Source organism: Pseudopodoces humilis, chromosome 25 (assembly GCF_049639895.1).
Source record: "Pseudopodoces humilis isolate 2021_Gansu_Grassland_sample_001 chromosome 25, ASM4963989v1, whole genome shotgun sequence".
NCBI classification, from domain to species: domain Eukaryota; kingdom Metazoa; phylum Chordata; class Aves; order Passeriformes; family Paridae; genus Pseudopodoces; species Pseudopodoces humilis.
Window position 1 is genome coordinate 1,500,618 of NC_142224.1, and position 21,746 is coordinate 1,522,363.

Here is a 21,746-nt window from a genome sequence, read left to right on the forward strand (position 1 = left end):
TCCCCCCCAACAGGCCCCAGGAGTGCCCAGCCCATCCCAGCCTCACCAGGACTTTATTGGGTGCCAACACAAGCCCCAACACCCCCATCCATGGGTCCCCCCAACACCTGCGGCCCCAGGGGGCAGAGGGGACCCTACACCAGCAGGGAGAAGGCACCAGTCAACCCCTCCATGGTGGCAAATGCCCACCCCTGGAGCTAAGCACACACCAGCCCACCCAAGGCCTCTTGTCCCCAACACCAGTGGCATGCGGGCCCTGGGTGAAGGCTCCACCATAAATAAGCATTTAAATTAATTAAATTACTCTGCACCACCAAAGGGCCATGGCAGACCCCAAAGCCAAGCACCCCAGGGTGCCCCCACCCAGGGGGGCTGTGGGGACGAGTCCCTACGCCAGCGCTAAGGCACAGGACAGGGCCGCCAAGTAAAAAAGGAAATTAAAAAAAAAGGGGGGGGGGGACATTAAATATTTGGGGGGAGGTCCAGGGTAGGGAGGAGGCAACATTAGCCTTCAAAAGCTCCCATTCCCTGGGGGAGGAGGGGCCAGGACCCCCAAAATCAGCCCCTCAGCAGGGCCCTCGTCAGTGGATGAGGGAATTAAGGGAAAGACAAGGTCCAGGGCAAGGGCTCCTGCCCTGACTCACCCCCTCAGGCCTGCTGGGAGGGAGGACCCCCCTACCCCAAAAACCCCCTCCAAGTCCTCGGTAGCTTCAGTGCTTCAGTAGAAAAGGCGCTGGGCCACGGCCCCGCCGGGCTCCCTGCGCCCCCCAAGAGCTGCCCCACCCTGGGCACCCGCGGTCCAGCGCGGCCCCCCAGCCCCGGCCCTGCTCCGAGAGTCCCAGGGCATGGTGGCGGCGGTGACAACGATGCTCTGCCCTCGGTCACTCCGGCCATGGCAGCGCAGTGTCCCCTCACTGAAGGGGACGGTGTCTCCTTGCCCTGGGGACGGTGTCCCTGTGCAGCCCCACCCTCAGAAGTAGGTGAGGTTCTTGACAAGTCCCAGCTCCAGCATCCGCTTGATGGCCACGGCCTCGTGTGACACGTTGTGCTCTGATGCCTGTGGGATGGGGAACAGGGGATGACACCAGAGTCTGGCAAGGAGGGGCCATGTGCTTTCCTTCCACCCCTCCCACTTTCCCTCCTCACCAGCAGGGACTTCAGCCCCCCAAAAGCAGGGATGGAACCCTCCCCGCCCAGTGCCCCTGTCCACAAGCTCTTCTCCTCACACTTAAACTGGGGATGGATTCAGCTCTCCATGCCTCCAAAGACATTTGGCTACCAAGAGAAGTTGGATGATGACCATCCAAAGGTAGTCTCCAGCTTTGATCATGGGAGGGGAGTGAGAGGGAAGAGCCTCCCAGGCCATTCAGCATCCTGGCACTGCTCTCCTGGGCTGCCATCCCCCATCCTGGGGAAAAAATGGGGGGAACAGGGACAAAACTGTGGGGTGAAGACTTACGGCCATGGACTTGAGCGTGATCTGTTCGTAGTAGTGGATGGTTTGCTTCTTGTTGGCCGAATCGGGGTAGCCAAAGCCCGCAATGTGCACCAGGTCACAGAAGTGCAGTGCCAAGGTGATGGCCAGCAGCCCCGTGGTGGGCTTCTGGGGGACACAGAGCCACAGCCTTCAGGGAGCTGCACGGGAACAGGCTGTCCCCCCTCAGGGTGTGCAGGGGGACTGGCCATCCCCACCCCATACCTGTTTGACCTTCCGTGGTTGCTTCATGGGGAGGTTGAGCAGTTTAGCAGCAGTTACTTCCATGTAGTAGGGATTGAGGATGCGCACTTGCTCCGGGTTGGCCTCCCAGATCAACGGGGGCTGTTTCCAAAACCCTTTCCGAACCTGCAGGGGGCCAGATGTCCCCAAGCGTGGGGTGGCATGACAGTTGGGAGTCTGGAGCAGCCAGGGAGGGGTTGGACCCGGTTCCCCACCACACTCACCCTCCTCTTGTCGTTGAGGATGGCCTCCATCCACTGGAAGTCCATGGGCTTGAAGGGCACGAGCACCAGCAGCGTGTCGGGGTTGTTCTCGGTCCGGGGGTCGAAGTGGGCCGACTCCGGGTAGAAGAGGCGCATGGTGGTCTTGGAGCCCACGTCCTGCTCATAACCGTGGACCGGGGCGTTGTTCAGCCTTTGGGACATCACAGGTGTGAGCCCCAGCTGCGGGTGGCACTGGGGAGGGAGCGGTGGGCCGGGCCGGGGCTGTACCTGATCACGACGTCGTAGGTGTTGATGGTGTCCCCCATGGAGCTGTTGCGGAGCCGGTGGCCGTTGCCCACCACAGCACACCTCCGGCACTTCAGGCTGCGAGAGAAAACCCTGTCTCAACCAGACCTGTTCCAAAACCAGGGTGATTTTAACCCCTGGAGGGGTTAAACCCGGTGTTGTCCAGTCTCCAAACCTTCCCACGCTCCCACCACCACCCCTGGGTTGCAGAGATTCATTTCCTGGGCCCATCACAGACAAATTCCAAACACCCCCAAAGACAGCAATGATGAAGAAAAAGAAAGAAAAGCCCCTAAACCCACCCCGGTGTTACCTCTGGATGCTCTCGGGCAGGGAGTAGTGGGTGATGGACAGCAGGCGCAGGAGGACGTCTTCTGCAAAGCAAGGGCAAGGACAGGGTGAGGAAGGTGAGGAAGGTGAGGAAGGTGAGGAAGGTGAGGAAGGTGAGGAAGGTGAGGAAGGTGAGGAAGGTGAGGAAGGTGAGGAAGGTGAGGAAGGTGAGGAAGGTGAGGAAGGTGAGGAAGGTGAGGAAGGTGAGGAAGGTGAGGAAGGTGGCTCCTGCCTGGCACAACACTCTGAGTGCTGCCCTATTCCTGCTGAATTTTCTCCTTCTGTTAATTCTGGTTTCAGGCAGATAATCTGTCTCTGGGGCTTAGTAAAACCTGGCCCACCCTAAACTCTTTTAGAGGCACCATGCACACCCAGGGTGAGCAGATACACACTGCAGAGTCTAAAAACCAAGAAAATAGCTTGGGAATTGTCCCAGACAAAATCAACCTGCAGATGTCTTTAGGAAAAGGGAAGCTGAAAGGCCAGGAGCAGCAGCAGGACGGACAGACAGACCCCATGGAGCACTGTCAGGCTTACCACTTCCCTTGGTGCCGTAGGGCAGCTCATAGAGCGACGGCGTCTTCACCCAAAAATAGTCCTTCAGCTGCAAGAACAGTGGGTGGTCCCTTGTGTAGCTGCCAAGGAGCAAAGGGTCAGTGAGACTGGGATCAGGGATGGCACAGGGAGGGGGGTCCTGGCTCTGCATCCCCCCCCACTCCCTGCTCCCAGCCCCAAAACTCACTTCCCAATGAGCTGCGCCGCCTTCTTTTCCACCTCCCCAAGGGGACACGTTGTCTTGTTGTTTTCTTGCACAGGGAAATAAAAGCTGTAAAGGAAGAGGTTAATTAAATCAAATTATGCCTGTTCCTCTGCAGCCCCCTCCTGGTAAAAGGGGCTCTGGCACCCCCAGGCATCTCCACTGTGGAATTCAAGCTGTAAGAGAGAGATTTCCTGCCGGATTTAAGGCCAGCACTGCCTGGGTATTTATCTGCTGGGCTTGCAGCCTTGCATCAGAAGAGGTCTCTCTTGCTCTGCCTGTGAACCTCACACTCCACTTTCCCCATCTCCATCACCATCACTGCCACTGGGAAGAGAGGGGGCTTTCCCATCCTCCCAGGCTCAGAAAAGCACCAGCATTTGCAAAAAACCCCACAGAGCCCAACCACCACCACACCCCGAGGGGGAACCTCGTTTGTGTCCCCCTTCTCCAGCAGCAGCCGAGGATGCTGCCACCTCCCCAGTCCGCTCGGATCCAGGGAATCTGCCATGCTCTGGCATCTCTGCATGGGATGGGCAGGAAGAAGCTGCCTCTCAGGAGTGAAGGAAAGGGCAGGAGGTCCTTTAAACTTGAGTAAGAAGCACTCACAGCTGTATGTACCTGTCTTCCCGGTAGATCGAGTACCAAACCATCACCAGAAACAGCGCCAGCACCCCGAGTATCTTCCCTCCTGCATGCCCAGAGGGGAAGGGAGAGAAAAACTAACGTCAGCCGTGGGGTGTGGATGTTTGCTCATGGGGTCCCACAGCATATCTAGCCAGAACCAGGATGGCAGAGCCTTCTCCTCAGTTAGCAGGGTTGGCTGGCACCACGACCCAGAGAGGAGCAGCTCTAAGATGAGTCAGGTGCTTTTGTCCAAAGTTTAAAAGCCACTGCAAGGTTTCTGTTTCCTCCTGCCTGCTTTGCATCAAAGCCTAGGTAAATATCCTGTTTTTCCATGTGCCTCCACTCCATTTCTGTGCAACAAAGTCAAGGATTTCCAGGTGCTCAAGCCCAGAGATCCAAGTCCTCAAAACCACCCTCCCCACCGTGACCTTTTCCTGTGACACCCCAATACTCCATCACTCAACTGGAACCACAGTGAAGCAGCACCCCAACCCCCAGATTTCCAAATGCAAATTCCCCAGGCTCCCCATTCCTGCTTGGACAGAGGCAGATGGGATCCCCTGTGGGACTCACGAGACTTGTTGATCATTTTTATCAGCAGGAAAGGGATCAGGCGAGGGCCGGAGCTCTCATCGTGGCTGGTCACCTGCAGCAGGAAAACAGGGAAAACCCATCAGGGCTGACCCTAAAACCCCACCCAAGAGGCATCATCCCCTGCTTGCCCATCTGTATCTGTGGACAAGCAGGTGCAAGGGTTCCCCAAAGGATTAATTTATTTAAATTCACATTTCTTTGCTACCAAAAGGTTGGTTTAGAGAGCTTATCAAAGTCAGGCAAGCAGCTGCACTTCCCAAGGAGCTTCAGCTCTACAGGTTAGAGGCCAAATGAATAAAAAAACTAATTACAGAGGAAAAACAAGCCCACAGTGAGGTTTCAACCACAAAATCCCATGAGGGGAGACTTAAAGCCCAGCTTAAGCATCCACCTGGCATCAGCAGGGACAAAGCCCAACGTGGCACCACAAAGGCAGTGAGAAGGGACAGGAGCAGCAGAGCAGGATCAAACCGAAGAGCAGCACGTACTTGGGGAACCTCCAGCGCCTTGTGTGCACCCATCCCGGCCCGGGGAAAGGAGGTGCTGCAAGCTTAGTGCCCACAAACACTGCCCAGGGAAGCGGGGCCACTTTTGTCCTCCTCCAAAACCGCTGGCTCCTGGAATAAGGAGCAAAGAGCCGTGGTCGGAGCCATCCCGGGATTGCTCATCACGTCCCGGCAGGACACGGCGAGGATGGAAAATGAACTTACCGGGTGGGAGAAGCTTTGGGGTACAGGGGAGGCTCTGCTCCCAGGGTGAATCCTGCTCTAAGCCGAGCTCAGAGCTGGGTGGATTTGGCACCCTGTCACTGAGCTCCTCGTGGCTCTGAGCAGCCACATCTCGCTGTGTCAAATGCCAGCCAGGCACACCCGGGCTGGGCGACCCAAACAGCCTCTCAATCAGAGCCTGCCCATCACAGGCTCCAGGGATTAGTCACCTGCCGAGGGAGGGCACCCACCTCACCCCCTCCCTGCCCAAGGAAGTGCTGCTAACAAACCTGACACCTGCCAAAATCCCGGCAGGGCCACGGCCTCAGCCAGCCACCAACACCAGGATCGGGGGCAAAAACGTATCAAGAATGAGGAGAAATGGGATCAAAGATGATCCCAAAAGAGCCAAGCTCTTCCCTTCCCTGTCACAGGCTTCTGAAGTTAAAAAGGCAGGAGAGCAATTAATTAAAAAGGGCAAGAAGGGTAATTAAAAGACAATTAAGGACAATTAAGCCACACTAAAAGCAATGGGGCAAGACACTAGGAAAAGAAAACAGTGTCCATTTGACAGCAGAGGGATGGGGACAGCTGAGGTGGTCCCCTAGGAAAGCACCTCTCTCCCTCTGAACCACTTCTCCTTCATAAAACATGGATAATTGTGTCCCACCATTACCTGGGGGCTCCAGAATGGGGGAGCAACCCCCCATCCCAGCCTACACCCTGCCTCTCATCCTGCATCCTATTTCTGGCTCAACAAGCCCCTCCTGCTTGGGAAGATGAAACCCACACCTGGATCTTCAAGGGTGGGAGCAATACAGGGAGAAGGCACAGGGGGGTCTCAGCCCTTTACATCTTACAATTGCTTGGAAAAAGTAAAATTAGGGGAAGGTAAAAAGCATCTTGTGCTTCCTGGGGGGTTTTGTTCTTAGCAAAATCGGCCACAAAAGCCCCAAGGGGAAATCCACTGCCTCAGCTGGAGGCTGGGGATGCTCCTGGGGGGTCTGAGTAACCCTGGTTGCCAAGGGCTGGGAAACTGCTGGGCATCAGGACCTGATTTTAGCACCAAATTCACCCCCCCAGCTTCATCCTTGGGTGCCAAAACACCCAACCAAGTGCACTTCACTTCTTCCACCCGTGAAAACACAGGGAAAATCTGCTCTGCCCACAATGACTTGCCTTTACATACCAGCTTTTTTTAAATAATACTTTTTGACAGCTTTATGATCTTTTCCCAGGCTTGTATGCACAAGCTTGGCTTGATGCAAAACTTATCTAAGGCAAACACAGCTAATAATCCCTGAGGAGAAGGAAGGTTGTTTAGTGAAGCGTTCAGGGAATGCAGAGCAAAACAGAGCACACCCGGCTGCCTCCGTGCCCGTGGTGCCTCTGGAATGAGTTCAAGCTTCCCACAGCCCTCCCAGATCCACAGCCTAAACCAGAGCAGCTGCTGAAAGCAGGAAGGTCTGAACTACCCAAGCCAGGTCCTGAGTCCTCCTCTTAGCACTGCTGGAGGGAGGGAGCGATGCCCAAGGGTCCTGCTGGTCCCCACAGCATCCCCAGTGCTGCAGCATCCTCAGAGCCTGCAGCATCCCTGTCCCATCACAGCAGCCTCAGAGCCCCCTGCAGCATCCCTGTCCCATCACAGCAGCCTCAGAGCCCTCCCACAGCATCCCCCTGTTCCTGCAGCATCCCTGGTCCTCCACAATGTCCTCAGAGTCCCCTGCCACTGGCATCCCCATCTCATCACAGTATCCTCTCAGCCAACACAGCATCCTTTGAGCCTCCCAAAGTATCCCTGCCCCACCACAGCATCCTCAGAGCCCGTGCAGCACTCCTCAGATCCCCCAACACAGACCCCTCACCACAACACCCTCCCTGGATCCCACACTGCAGCATCCCTGTCCGGCAGGGAGGGACTCAGCCCTCCTGGGATCAACCCTTGCTCCCCCAGGGCTGGTCCAGGGCATCGCCTGCCCCGCCAAGCCCTGAAGCTGGGGGGAAAGTCCCAGCTGGATTCAGCTCCCCACACCTGGAAGAAGGGACTGGAAAAGACCTTCTTTGATGTTGGAGGATGCGCCCCCACAGCACCACAGGCTGCAATTATTGCTGCACAAAGGATCCAAAAGCCCCATGGCCCATTCCCCCTCTCCCACTCCCTTCCCCACCCCGTGTTCTGGGAAAGCCCCATCCCAGGATCCAGTTCATGTCCAAGCCTCATGGAGTTTCCCTGTCTCTCTCTGACCTGGAGCAGGGTTTTGCCTCCCACTTTCACGATGGGAGCTGCCAGCAGCATCCATACAGACCGACCCTCCTGCCAGGGGGAAGTTCTTCCTTGGATCTTCATCCACCCATTTCCATCTCCCCCCATGGCCTCAGTGGCTCCAGCATTCCCAGACTTAAGTCATGTCAATCCACAAAGTGGCAGCAAGCACCTGCCAAGCTGCTCCCAGCCAAAAAAAAAGGGAAAAAAGGGAATTTGAAGGCATGGAACAAGCACCGAGGTGGGGACTAGTTATAAATTCCCCCACACCATCCCAGCATGGATGGATGGTGATCTCAGGGCATCCTGGCAAAGCATCATGGACCAGCAGGCTTGGTACTTTTATGTTTCCATGGTAACCTATGGATTGGGAAAAGCATGACACGAGGCAAGGACACCTCTCCTGTGCTCCCACCGTCCCATTCCACGTGCCCACAGGACACAGAGCCACCCACTGCCTGGTCCAGCCTCCCTGGGTAAGAAAGATGCTCACTGAAAAATAAGCATCTCCTACAGTTTATCCCAAAAAAACACGCCTTTATTTTTAACTGAAGGAGGGCTGGGCAGCACCCGAGGAAGGGGTGCACTGGCAGTCCCTAAGGATTCACTCTCAGCAGTGGGAACCAAAGGGAGACAGACAGACAGACAGACAGGACAGCACAGACCCCTTCAGTTCCAGCCACACCATCTTTCCAGAGCTTTCCAGGCACACAGAGCTTTCGGGAACCAGCGGGGCAGATCCTGTCATCCTGTTGTCCCTGGAGGAGAACAACCGGGATTGACAGCCCCGGGATCCTCCAAGCCGCCGTCCCGCGGGTGTTGCGCACACGGCAGGGCTGGGAGCGCCGGGGGAGCCCGGCAGGTGCCGGCTCAGCCCCACACCGCGCCCTGCCCCGGCACAACCATCGCGTGCCGGAGCCTGAGCGCAACCTGGGAGGCGGCCGGGGGCCATCCTGCAGGGAAAGGATCCAGCAGGCACTGCCTGGGCTTGGCAGAGCATCAAAGACATCCAAACCCCCAGCCTGGCATCCCAAACCTTCCTCGCTCCGGCTGCTGTGAGCTCCCGGGGCTCGGGGAATTTTTTTTCCAAGCTGGGAAGGAAATCTTTGTGGGATGGCAACAACCACTGCTGCAAGCCCAAAAGGCAGCAGGGATCAGATCTGAGACCCTCCAAGAGACGTTGCATGGGATGGGGATGCTGGCAGGGAAAGAGGGATAGCAAGAGGGGACCAGTGGTGCTGGGAGGAGCAAGGGATGCCAAAAACCTCAGAGCAGAGCGGTGTCAAGAGCTGGAGCTGCAGGGCCGTGGGCTGGGGGGATGAAGAGGGTCCTGAGGACACAGCACCACAAAAATCAACTCCACTGAACATTGGGCATGACCCCACAGAGGGTGTGGAGCCAGCCTGGCCTGTGCACTGATACCCACATTTATCCTATTTTAAGAGCCCTGCTAGTCACTTTAAAGGAATCTTTAAAGGAATCTTAATTGCCTCTTACTTGGAGAGGCAGTGCTGTTTCCTTTGCAGTGGTATCCCAGGCACACAATAACCCAGCCAAAGATTTACGATAGTGGAAAACAACCCCTCGTTGGCATGTGAGTCTTAACAAAACATTTACCCATTACCAGGCTGCAATTTTGAAGGCGGCAACAGTAAATAAGCTCAAGTACAACAAGTTTGCACAGTAGCAAGTCCTCAGGATAAATCCATGCTGCTTCTGCCTTCCCATGGCACTGTTGGTTTTAATGTGCTCCAGAGCAATTCAGACCAGCCCTGGCTCCATCCTCTCCACCTGTTTTTTTTCAATCCTTGCAGCAATAAAAACAAAGGGATGGGACACAAATCCCTTCCTACAGCCCCAAAACACCAGCTATGTGGGTATACCTGATCATCTCACAGCTCTGGGGTAACCCCAGGCCATCATGGAGCTACAGGGCTACAGTAAAGCTACAGTGTTAGAGATAATATATTATTATTTTTATTATATAGGTTTAATCACTTTTTCTATTTCAAACATTAAAATAAAGACTTTTCTTGCTGTATGCAGCTCACTACACCCTGGAGGTTATGGCCAAGCTGCTGAAGAGAGCAGAGCCACCCATGGGGTGACAAGCCCCTGCTAAGGAGAGGAGGGCAGTGATAATGTGACCTGTGGGATTTCATCCCTGATCCCCTGACATCGATCCAGCCACACCTTCCTCCTACCTGCTCCATCCAGCCCCCCTTTGCTGCCACCCTCACCTCAGCTCTGTGTTTACTCTCCGGTATCTCCATCCTCAGGGATCACCCAGGGATGCAGCAGCAACAGCAAAAGCAGCTTTGGCAACACAGCTTTGAACCCGTGTTTTGGGCTGAGTCCCCCCAAAAAGCAGAAAGGGGGAGGCAGTGAGCTGGGGGTGCAGGCAGTGAGCTGGGGGTGCAGGCAGTGAGCTGGGGGTGCAGGCAGTGAGCTGGGGGTGCAGGCAGGATGCTGGCAGCCTCTCCCTGCTCTCCTGGGAGCACCAGTCCCTTACAGTTCTGGAAGGTAAAAACTAAACCATGGAGATGCTCCAGCCCATTCCCAACCCAAACTCAAGCAATGTCCCAGCTCTTCTGGGAAAAGGAGTGGGAAATTAAGGGATATGAAGTCCCAGGGCTATTGTCCTGCAGGCAGCTCCTGGCTCCCAGTGGCTTTTGACTCTGGGGTCCCCTTTTGGGGACTCTGAAGCTTCCTGCAGTCACCATCACTCTTGCAAGGCTCATTCAATCTTGGCCCCATGATTTCTCCTCTGCTTCCTGTTTTGCACCAGATTCAGAGGAGCGGAACCCCCAGAGCAACCCCACAGCCCTATCTGGCCAGCCCCAAATCCCCTGGGGTATTCTCTGCTCTTTTCTCCCATGCTACCAGCACGGAGGGAGATTCCCAGCAAATAAGCCGGCACTTTGCACCCCCAGCATCACCTCAGTGCTCCGTTAACCCACGCAGGGAGGAGGATTCCCATTCCAGTGAGACCTTTTCCTGTATCCCCAGCAGCGGGGGAGCCTGAAACCAGTCCCAGCAGGGCGGGGATGAGCTGGCAGCAAGTCACGGCTACTTACGGCCCGTCCTCTTGGTCCAGGCGGAGCAGGCGGGAGCTCGGCGGGATCTACGAGGCCATCCTGTCTTCCCCTGGGAAAGGGAGAAGGGAGAACATCCTTAGAGCTGCAGGAATCCTCCGGAGGAGGATCCCCGGATCCCTGCGGATCCCCGGCCAGGGCAGCTCGGAGCGCCGGGCGGAGCCGGTCCCGGGGCAGCGGCAGCCGGCACAGGTCGCACGGAAGTCTGAGCTCTCCCAAAAGCCACTCACCTCCGAAAAGCCACCACCTCCCCCCCACCCACCCCCCCCCGCCGGCCCCCCAGGCCCGGGGCCGGGCTCCCTGGGAGAGGAGGAGTGGCCGATCGCAGCGGAGCTCCCGCAGCTCCCCCGAACACCCAAATCCCCTTCCGCGGATCACTCCCACCTTTAGGAAGACGAGAAAGCGAAATGCAGCTTTCCTGCCCTCTCTCCTTGTTCCCGCATCTCTGGCATCTTTTGTCCAGAAACTTTCCAGACTATCCTAGAGCAGCACTGTGATATCCTCCTGATTTGGGGGAGGAAAATCCCTGCCGAGAAACCACACCGCACACAGAAACCCTCCTGCCATGCTGCCCCTCGGAGAAAGCCCCTCTGCTCTGCATCCCAAGTCATTTTCCCAGGTAAAGAAGGCAGCGAGCCCACTGCTATCCCGGTTATCCCTGTGCCCCTGGGATGGATGGGGTGTGGTGGGAGCCACGGCTCTCCCCAGAAAACTCACGAGAGGAAATGTCAGCTCATTTCAGTGCAAGAAACAGTGATGCAAGTGAGGAATACAAGCCTCTCTCTGTCAGCTGCTCCTTAAGCTCTGGCAGGGAAGGTGCTTTCAAGGGAAAGCTCTGAAGGGCCAGAGGTTTCCTCACCTCTCTCCATCTCCTCCAGCTAGAAAAAGCAGAGATGAGAGAGGTGCAAGCCTTCCCCACAGCATGCTCCCCTCTTAATATCCCACTAATTTAACAAAGAGGGTTATATCCTTGTCTGAGGGGTGGGGAGGGAAACCACCCAGCAGCCTGAGATGGTTTCTCCTGGATTCCTCTCACCAGGGATCAGGCTTTCTGCACAGGCCCCGGGATGACAGGGATGGCTCCATCCCAGTGTCACACCTTCCCTCTCCACACAAAGAACCTTTGCTTCCCCCTTCCATCGCTGTTTGCCTTGGGGGGTGATTAATCCCAAGGGTTCAGGGCAATCAGCAGCCAAACCAAATGCACTTGAGGCCACAAAATTCACCTTTGGCACCAGGGTCTTTCCAGAAGCCCTGAATCCACCAGAGAAGCCAACATTGCTACCTCTGACAAGGAGCATTTTCATTTAGAGCTGTGAATTATAGGATCCACTACCAAGGTTAAACTCTCCCTGGGGAGCTCCTGCTAAAGCACTTCATGGCACAGCACCAGCCCCTGCCTGTGGAAACGAGGATGAGGATGTTCAGAGCTGCCTGGGGGTTCCAGAAGGATCCTGTGATACCTTAGAGCACATCAGCCAGGCAGGATCCTGGTGGATCCCAGCTCTTGCCCTAAGCTGGTTTTTCCAGCTCGACTGGAAGAGCCAGGAGCTGGATTGCTGCCAGTCTTCCTGGGGTTGTTTTCCCTGCCATGAGCCGATGCAATCAGTTGTTCCCAGCCCAAGGTCCAGAAAAGTCCCATCACGGTTCCAGCTCCCAGCAGGTCAGGAGCTGCTGTCTCCACCACTCGCCGCAGGCAGCTCAACCCATCTGGCAGCTGGTCCCAGCAGGAAATGAATGTCGCATATCCCAGACCCCTCAAGAACGAGCACAGGTCGCAAAAACAGACTGGATTTTGCTCCTTTCCTTCTCCAGCTGTGTTGCTGGCCTCAGTTTCCTGTCCTGCCTATCAGTTTAATCATTTAAATAACAGTTTCCAAATCTGAGGGGGAAAAAGGCACCTTCTGTCTGGAAATCAGCAGCACTAAAGCCCGCTCGCCAGCATCTCCCTCCAGGATGCTCGTGGCTTTGGGCAAAAAACTCAAAAACCCAATGGGCACATCCCTTCCTGTGTTAATTCTGTCAGCCAGAACTGGCCCTTTGTGGGGCTCAGCCCCAGTGCAGGAGGACCCTGGCAGGAACAGATATTCCAGAGGCAGGAGGAGACACACAGGGCAGGGACAAATTCCTCCTGTCATCATCCTCCCCATCGAGGACCAAATCCCCCCAGGGCTGTTAAAATAGGGGAGGGGGAGATGGAGACGAGCCTCTCGCCCTTGCTCCCTCCAGACCTGCAGCGAGGCAGCCGTCCGTCCGTCCGTCCCTCGGTGCTCCATCACCGGCGCCAGCCTCCCTCAGTTAAAATTACCTCCCGAGGGGGGAGAGAGCAAAAGCCAGGCTGGGAGGGGAATAAAATCCAGGTGAGCTCATCCTCCTCCAGAGAAAACGTCTCCAGTTGGCAGGAGCAAGGTGTTTCCAAGCCCAGCACATCCCTCACGTCACCCCAGTCGCTATGGCCCCGGGACCAGCAGCTTATTCATTCTGCAAGTATTTAATGGGAGATAATCCAGCTGCTTCCCAACCATCCTTTGGCCGAGCCAAAGGTGTAATTCCAGTGTGGGAATTACACTTTGGGAAGAGGTTTCACCAATGGTCATCCCAGTGGATGCTCCCTGTCCAAGACAGCACGAAAGGGCCAGCACCAGCAGAACTCCCACCCTCCAACCCCGTGTTTCTTTAATTCTATCAATAACTTATTAAATTTATGAAACTATTTTATTAAAAATAAAATAATTTAATAAACCTATTTCTATCAAATCCCTGAGAATGGCAAGAAAAGCAGAGCTGCCCAGCCAAGCCGGATTATCCAAAGCAGCGACCGACCTAAAAATAAACCACTGCTATTTAAGGATGAACCTCCCACAATAACCACCCCCCACCCCAAAAAAAAATAAAAGGAAAAAATAGACATATTCCCAAGATGGGGCGTCAAGCATCACCCACCACACCAAAAAAAGCCTATTTTGGGTCCATCTCCTAGCACAAGTCTGCACTTCCAAGAGAACAGCATCCCCAGGCTTTAGTGCTGCTGATTTCCAGACACCCCATGCAAATAAATAATTAAGATTTAAAGCTGCGTTTGCATAATACAGATAATCTGTCGATTTAACTTGTAAATGCAGAGGGGATTATGCAGCAACGTTGTTAATTAGGCAGCAAAGGGGCCGGGGAAGCCCCAGCTCCAGGGCAGATGCCAATGGACCACCAGGATGCTGAAGAAGCCGAAATGTGCGGGGGATGCAGGGCTTTGGCAGTGGGGTCTGGTCCTGGGGCGGGTGCTGTGATGTTTGGGCTCCAAAACCTTGTGTTGATCCATATTTTAACTGGAAATTCCCCCCCAGCTCCCCCAGCCCTTCCCACTCCGCCTGCACCACCCAAGCCCTTGAGGGCTGCCGTCACCCCACGAGAAAAAAGGCAGTGGAAAAGGAGCCCGGGGTAAAATTTCTGAGGACAAATCACATCTTTTCGTTACATAAAGAGCCTGCTCTGACAGCCGAGCTCTTGGCCACCCTCGCCTCTCCCACCCCAAATACCAGACCCCGCCCAGGAGTGAATCCTGTTGAGCCCGAGTATGCCTGAACAGACAGTTCTTTGTGATCCTTTTTTTTTTCTTCAGTCTATTTTTTGGTTTGGGAGCAGCGCTGGTGATCGCACAGGGATGGGCTCGAGGACTTCCCAGCCCTTGGCACTGCTCCTGATGCCTTGTTCAAAGGCAGCACCACATTTAACCCCTAAAACCCCTCACTGGCCTTCATTTCTGACACCATCCCACTTCCCACACCCTAGTCCTGCTCAGTCCTGCATCCCCAAAGTTCACTTGCATCCCCTCTCTCTGCATCTCCCTCACTTCTCACTGTCCACCTCATTTTCCCCCTCAGTGCTTCAGCATTTTCCTCCATTCCCAACACAGACAGGTCTGACAAAATCCCACCCACAGACCTGAGCCCAGCAGAGCTGCTGTGCTGGGGGTTTAATCCCCATCCAGGGGTGTTTCCCGATCCACGGTGGGAATGCTGGGCTGGCTGGAGCACACAGCATCTGCAAAGCCTCACAGCAGTGTTTAAGGCTGCTCAGCTCTTGCTCAGCACTCTCCTGCCTCAGTTTCCTGTCATTTTGGGGTCCAGGGAAGCTCTGCCCCATTGGCAATGCGGGCACCAAGGCATCCCAAACCCCAAACTCCAGCCCAGCTCATTTATCTCCATTTTAAATGAAATTTAAAAAACAGCCGATGTCGCAAGCAGCTCAAACCCTGACGGAGGATCCACCCCGGGGCCCCGGCTTGTGCAACACCACGGGTGAGTTCCAACCTCCTGCCACTGGCATCAGGCTCTGGTTAAAAAATTAAGGCTCAGCTTACTCAGCCTGGCCGGATATGGGGATGTCGAATCCGGCCGGGAAAACTTCGGAGGGCTGGGGGAGACATTTTGCAAGGGGAAGAGCCGGAACAGGAATGGCATCTGGAAGCGATTGAAGGCAAGGAGCCTCTCCCTGGCGCAGCAGGGAATTCCAACAGCGTGAGCTCAGGTTAAAGCCTCCTTCACAGACCCAGAATTAAAGAGAAGAACCAAACTTCAGCACAGATATGTGTTTTTAAACCTACAAAAATCAAGGGAAAGGGAGCCAGCTTCCTGCTTGGTCCTACCCAGACGTGGTTTGGTGATTTAGAGTTATTCTGACTTGTAATAAAAAGAAACCAAAACTCCAAAAAGGAGCAGATCTTTCCATGGATTTGTGGATCTATCTTCTGGTGTGGTGTCAGGAGTCTTCCTTCAGCACTACACCATCCATCCCTTGGGACCACTGCATCCCCCCTCCGAGCATCCCTTGCCAGCACGGGCTGCATCCCATGATGGTCCAGGAGCACCCCAACATCTCAGGATGGCACAGAAGAGCCAATGGACACAGCCAGCCTAGCTTGGACCTCTGTGAGGAGCTGATGCACTGGGGAATCCCCAACCCCTTCCAGTCCTCCCTGAGTAAAGGGACAGGGAGCAGCAGTTGGGACAGCCCAGCAGAGCAGTTTATAGCAGGGCAGATCAGCATGGGATGGGCAAACTCCAGCCCCATCCCGCTCCCCCAGATCACTGCTTTGGCCCCATCTCACAGTGAGCACCCCAAAAGCAGCACCAGCTGCAGCCCAGCCCTGCTGCCACGCACCTGCCCGGCACGGCCGTGCTGATCCGTGCCCATCCCGTACTGAACCGTGCCCATCCCTCATCCCTTGCCCATCCCTCATCCCTTGCCCATCCCTCATCCCTTGCCCATCCCTTGCCCATCCCAGCCAGGAGCAGCAGCTGTGGCTCAGAGGACTCCAGCAGACAGCAGAACACATCCTGGAGAGCAGCCGCAGCCTGTGCCAGCCCCAAACCACTCCGAGCATCCGCCAGTCCAAAGGAAAACCAGGCTGGAGAGCGGCTCCTTTGGTTTTTCCTGTTCCCTGACAGCCAAATGCCTTACTCCTTCCTCCAAGGAAACTTTCCAGCCCAACCCCAGTCACATGCAAGGGGTCAGCAGCTGGGAAAGCAAGAGATTAACAAGTACTGGTTTTTTTTTCTCTTCCCTCCCAAGAAGACAGGGTTTTCCTAGAAAAAGCTCAATAGACACGAGGATTACAGCTGAAGGACAGAGAAGTGTGAAAGCAAAGTGACAGGAACTTAAGAAACACCAAAAAAAGAGAACCAGAAGTTGCAACAAGCAGCATGAAAGCATCAAATCATTTCCTTTCCTCACTGGAAAACCAAAACCACTCGTGCAAGAGTCCCTGGGGGCAGTGTATGGGGAGGTCCCAGCCTGGAATGGGTAGAGCAGGATGGGATCCCAGGGGGATCTCAGTGAATCCAGGATGCCAACCAACCTCTGCAGGAACACAACCACATCCCTGCTCCTTACAAAGCCATCATGCTACATCCAGAGGGAAAAAAATGAAAGGGGAAAAATAACATCAAATAAATCTTTTTTTTTTTAAAAAAAAGAAAAAAGCACAATAGGGAAAGCTGTGGAGAAGCAGATTCCATGCTGCCAGCCTGCATCAGCTCTGGAATATTCAAAGCTAAAGCAATGGGACCATCACTTCATCAAAGAGAATAAGCAACAGAATACATGGGATTTAGAGATATTGCCAAATAATTAATTAGCAGGATTCAACCTGAGAATTGCTGCCAGCTAAAAACCCCTGAACACAGGCATGGGGAGGGCACTGGTCTCAGCATTCCCACGTCCTGCAGCCTGGCATCCACCTCTGATGCTGGTTGCAAGAATGGGGATGACACAAGCTATAAAAATACAGGCTCGTAGACATTGCTACAGCTGCTCCAGAGTTTGAAATGGGTGTTTTCCCTCCAGGGTGGATGCTCCAGGAGGAGTCTCCAATCCCAGCTGTGGAACACACCCTACTTGCAGATCTCCATAGTGGACATCCCTTAAAAGCAGTGTCCACAGACAGTTCCTCCTTTTATCTTTACACTTGCAGAGGCATTATTCCTCAGAATTCGGTGCCTTGCTGGAGCAGCTGCTATTAACTCCCTCCCTGAAGCTGGATGAGCAAGCATCTAATGATGCAGATAATTAGGGACAGGGGTTAGGGAGAGTCCAGCGAAGCATGTTGGTCCCATCCTACAGCTTTTAGCAACATGAGGAGTTCATTAAACGTTGGGCACATTGTTAGGAGCCAGGGTAGGAAGAGGACACTTAAACCATCACTGAGCCCAGGTTCTGGCCTGCCTGGGGTGCCTGTCCCACGGACACCCTCGGTGGAGAGAGCTGGCAATGCATCACCTGCCTCCAGGAGCTTCCACAGGGAGAGCCCAGCAGAAAAGATGGGGAAATTCAGCAGAGCTTCCCAAAAAGCTCCACCATAAAACTTTATTCAGCTCATCTCACCAAGAGATGGAGATCAGACTTGCCAAGCAGCCAGCATCAACCCACCAGGCATCACCCTATTGATCCAATGGGAGAGATGGTGTCTGAGCTGAGGAACACAAATAAAACACCCAGAGGAATAATTTTCCTTTGTTCTCCACTCCCCAGAACAATAAAACACCACTGGTTCACCCTGCAAAGACCTGTCATGAAAAGATCAACGGGGAAATGTCCAGCTGGTCCTTTTCCTGCTGGTCTTGGGGCAAGCATCCTCATCTCTCCCTGGAATCAATCCTGTCCCGTGGGAGAAGGGAGCTGCAGGCACACAGAGTGGGACGGGACAGGGTTTGTCCTGCACCAACACGCCCAGATCGCGCTGCCAGCAGCTCTGTCCACAGCAGCATTGGGTGAGGGACCGGCAGGGACCCCTCCTACTCCTTTGGGATCACCAGGCTACCGGAGCACATCCATCAGCCAGCCAGAGGATGCCCAGGGATGGGAAAAAAGGGCTCAGAGCACTGAAATCCTCCTCAGCCCGTTGTTCCGCAGGGGAGCGATGCCGTCCTGAGCTGCACACGGGACACGTCCTCCCCTCCCAGGGCCCCCGGGAGGATTTTCCCTTCCTTCCTTCCCCCGGCTCCCAGACCCATCGCAGCGAGCCCACCCGTGCTATGGGGAGATGCCAGACTCCCTTCCCGGGGCTCTCGGGGTGGGATCTCCTTCTCCGGGAGTGGCCATGGGCAGGAGCGATGCCAAAGGCCGTCTTTTCCCGGCGAGATGAGGTTTGTTTTGCCGGGAATGGGGAGACAGCAGATGGAAGGGCTCTGGGAGAGCGGGGGTTTTCCTCTCGCCGCTGCCCACACTCACACTTCAGGCGCTGATTAATTGTGTTAATTAGAAAAATAATCATAATAATTATTTTTCAAAACCCCACGGAACGTAGAAATAAAGCCACTTTCTCTCTTTCCGACGTGCCGCGCTCGCCAGGACATCGATGCCAAAGGCGTGGGATGCAGCGCTGTGGCTCCGAGCCGGGGTGAGCGGGGAGCACCCCCAAATCCGCAGCTTTCCCCCCATGCCAGCCCTGCCCGGGAGCTGCCGGCCGGGCAAAGCTCCTGCCCTGCGCCCCCCCAGCGCGGGGTGCCCGCTCCGACCCCTCCAGCCCCCAAAAAACACCGGCGCTTTGCTTCCCACCCCTCAACACCCCCCGACCCGCAAACCCCCCTTGGAGCCGGGGGCACCGGGGGCCCCCCGGGCACGGACTCACCATGGGGCGGGCGGGGGGGCCGGAGCGGCGGAGGATGCGGGGGGTGGGTGCGGGATGCGCGGCCGGCCCGGAGGGGCGGGCGGGGGGCGGACACGCTTGCGCACAGCGAGGGATGGGCGGCGGAGGGAGGAGGAGGAGGAGGAGGAAGGAGGGAGGGAAGAGCATCCCGGGAGCTGAAGGCACCCGATCCTTCATCCCCGGCTCGGAGAGGCGGGGGGAGGGCAACAACGCCCTCCCCGTGGCCTTCGGACCCCCCAAAAATCTTCGGGCAAAAAGCAACCCCCAACCCGAAACCTGCCAAAATTGGTTCACGGCACATTTTGGGGGGGTGGGCAAAGCCCATCCTGCTGGAGATTTACACTGAGCCAGGGGGTTTGCACTGTTCCCTCATTGAAACCCCATGAGATGACACACAAACGCCCTGGGGATGGCTTTGCTTAAAATCATCTACTAATATTAAGTATTTTTCTTTTTCCTGAAAAGACGTTAATCCTCACCACAGAAATGCCCCACGTCAGGCCACCTCGCTCTCCCAAGGGATTCCTTTTCCATCCCACCCCACAATACACAAAATTAGCAGTCAACTTTTGAAGGTTTTTCTTATTCTCCTCAAAACTCTTTTCTTTTTTTTTTTTTAATTTTATTAATTTCTGCAGCCTCACACTCATCCCTCCTGCCCGGGGTGAGTTTTGCAAATCCCTGAGACAACATGTCCTGTGCCAATATAAATTGATAAAGTACCTGTTGAGCTGACACATCTGATTTTGCCAAGAGAACTACATCAATATTTGAAGAGAATCCTTGTCTTGTTCCTCATCCTCTTTAGGCTGGGGTTCCCTTGCCATTAACAAGTGGGGCAGAGTTTTACCCGTGGTGACAGGCAAACTCGCTGTAATTAGGTTTTAATTGCCACAGGCTTGTAGACAATCTGGGATAATTAGTGGGGCCACAGCTCGGCAGGGATTTGCTTGAAGGACATTTTGACCCTTCAGTCTCATGGGTCCCACTGCTTGGTTTATTGCATCTGAAAATAATAAACAGCATTCAATGAAGCTCCAGCAATAATAATGCATCCCAAATGTCTATTTTTGCTGTGGCCCCAAGACAGAATATTAAAAGAGGTTGCAAAGCTTCGCTTCCCAAGATCTTCTCAGTCCCCAGCAGCTGCTGGTGATGATGGATGGGCTCGTTTTGGGGTGATGGGCTCCACCCCCAGCATCCCTCCATAGCCCAGGGCAACATCAACAGGACTGGGAGCAGAATAAAAGCCCTTGCAGAGATGCAAATCCAGGATCAGGGATTACCTGGACCTCTGTGCCAAGAGGTCACAGTGCTGTGGCTCAAGCATCACCAAGGTTTGGGGAAGCAATGGTGATCCCATATGAAGTGTTGGACACCAGCTGTGTCCATCCTGCAGGAATCTCAGAACACCTGCTCGCATCCATGGAGCAGTCACAAGGTACCTGTGTTGCCTTGGGTGGACACAAAATCCAGCCACGAGCTTCCTGTGGCCACCACAGCCTCAGCACACAGCAGGGGTTTAAAGCCCACCAGAAAATGTGAATAAATTTGCTGCCATAGCAGAGTGCCAGGAGCCTTTGCTGGGTTTTTAGTCACTGTTAATGACTACACCCTGCCCTAATATTTAACTTACAAAGGATAAATTGCCAGTTGGATTAATTCAGCATGATGAGCACTGAGTAATTTGGAGAAGAAAAGAGGGGGAAAAAATGCTGGCTGTTTGAGAAGTGAATTTGTAACAAGTTTGGAACTCACACAGACAGAAGGGTTTGGGGAATGCTGTGGCTGCCCAGTGCAGGACAGGACTGGTGTCCTGCCCCGCCAGGGCGTGGGCAGAGGCTGTGCCACCCATCACACCACAGCCAAAATGCTCCCAAAAGGGTGACGAGGCCAAAGCAGGAGCCAGACGAGCAGGATCTGTTCAGAAAGCAGGCAGGGGATGCCCTCAGCCAGGCTCGCAGCATCTGCTCCAGAGGGACAAGAATGTGGCGATTCATGCCCAGCACAAGCTGGCTTTGTCCTGGGTCACCTCAGGCTCACCCTTCCTCAAGCCACAGCCTGGGAATACCATCTGGCTTTGCAGGCCCAGCCCCAGGACCTCCATTAATCCTTTGAAGGCTCCAGATCCATCGGAATGCTCCCCCCTGACCCCTTCTTTTGGGACAGGCAGAGACAGCCTCCATCCCAGTTCCCCTGCACCCCCCTGTTCTCCAGTGCAGTCTCCCAGGAAAATGATTTGTCCAGCAGGAGCCAGGCAGATGGTCTGTGGAAGATGAGCTGCTTGGTTGTCTGTCTGTCACCCTCTGAGAGACTGTTTTCAAGACTGAGGGTGTTTTTTCAATACCTGAGGACCAGGGAGACTTCCTTGGAGACAGGATGGACTTGTGTGTTTTTTAACTGTCTCCATTTCTGGGCTGGCCTGGGTGGAGGTAAAATTGGGATGTTTCCCCACCAAAGGAGACCAAGCTCCCCCTTGGCAGAGAAAATGCTTTGGTACAGAAAAAATATCATCCCTGTCCCTTAGCAATTTAAAACCTAGGGAAGGGGAGAGCCATGGGACAGGCAACCCTGCTGACCATGCCCAGCTCCCCAAATCAACTGCTCTGCTCTGCTCAGGAGGTGGGTAGAGCTGAAGCAAGAGGGAAAGGCTCCTGAAGCAGATGACTGCAGCTTTCTTATTATGGATTGCACCTCTAGACTCCAATAATCTGGAAAATACCTCTAAGGTTATCAAGCCCAACTGTTCACCCAGGAAATGGGAATTTCTGCAGAGAAAAAAGGGAAGGTGGCTGTATCCAGTTGTTCTGCCTCTCCCTGCTGCTGAAAGGCACCAGGGAGCTGCCTGACCTGAATATTTGTAAATGGGATGAGCAGAGCCCCAGGGCAGCTTCAATGATGCCACTTTGCTCCAGCCAGCTCCAGGCTGCACTCTGGCAGAGCCAGCAGGCTGGAAAAAAATAAATCACATCTGGGTTTTCCCCCATCAGCAAAAAAACCCCTC

At 54.7% G+C, this 21,746-nt stretch overlaps 1 protein-coding gene across 9 annotated transcripts; it reads right to left on the reverse strand.

Annotated features, from left to right (window-relative positions):
* Nucleotides 1–837: 837 nt before the first annotated feature.
* Nucleotides 838–19,586, reverse strand: ST3GAL4 (ST3 beta-galactoside alpha-2,3-sialyltransferase 4). 9 transcript variants are annotated; one of them, XM_005528436.3, is made up of 12 exons: nt 19,466–19,586; nt 10,582–10,651; nt 4,514–4,586; nt 3,935–4,004; nt 3,299–3,382; nt 3,094–3,191; nt 2,540–2,600; nt 2,209–2,304; nt 1,942–2,131; nt 1,700–1,843; nt 1,460–1,603; nt 838–1,057 (listed from the first exon to the last, which is right to left on the reverse strand). In XM_005528436.3, exons 1-12 carry the CDS (start codon nt 19,480–19,482, stop codon nt 971–973), a joined length of 1,134 nt encoding a protein of 377 aa, XP_005528493.2. In that variant the 5' UTR covers nt 19,483–19,586; the 3' UTR covers nt 838–970. The 9 variants fall into 9 exon arrangements, with proteins under 9 accessions (XP_005528493.2, XP_087922913.1, XP_087922921.1 ...); XM_088066787.1 differs by having other exon boundaries at nt 3,923–4,004; XM_088066795.1 differs by lacking the exon at nt 19,466–19,586 and adding an exon at nt 18,725–18,751 and having other exon boundaries at nt 3,923–4,004.
* Nucleotides 19,587–21,746: the final 2,160 nt, after the last annotated feature.

Coding starts and splice junctions, on each gene's coding strand:
- ST3GAL4 (XM_088066787.1), bottom strand. Junction 2,305..2,539: donor CTGCCCGAGAGCATCCAGAG/GTAACACCGGGG, acceptor TTTCTCTCGCAG/CCTGAAGTGCCGGAGGTGTG. Junction 1,604..1,699: donor AACCACGGAAGGTCAAACAG/GTATGGGGTGGG, acceptor TGTGTCCCCCAG/AAGCCCACCACGGGGCTGCT.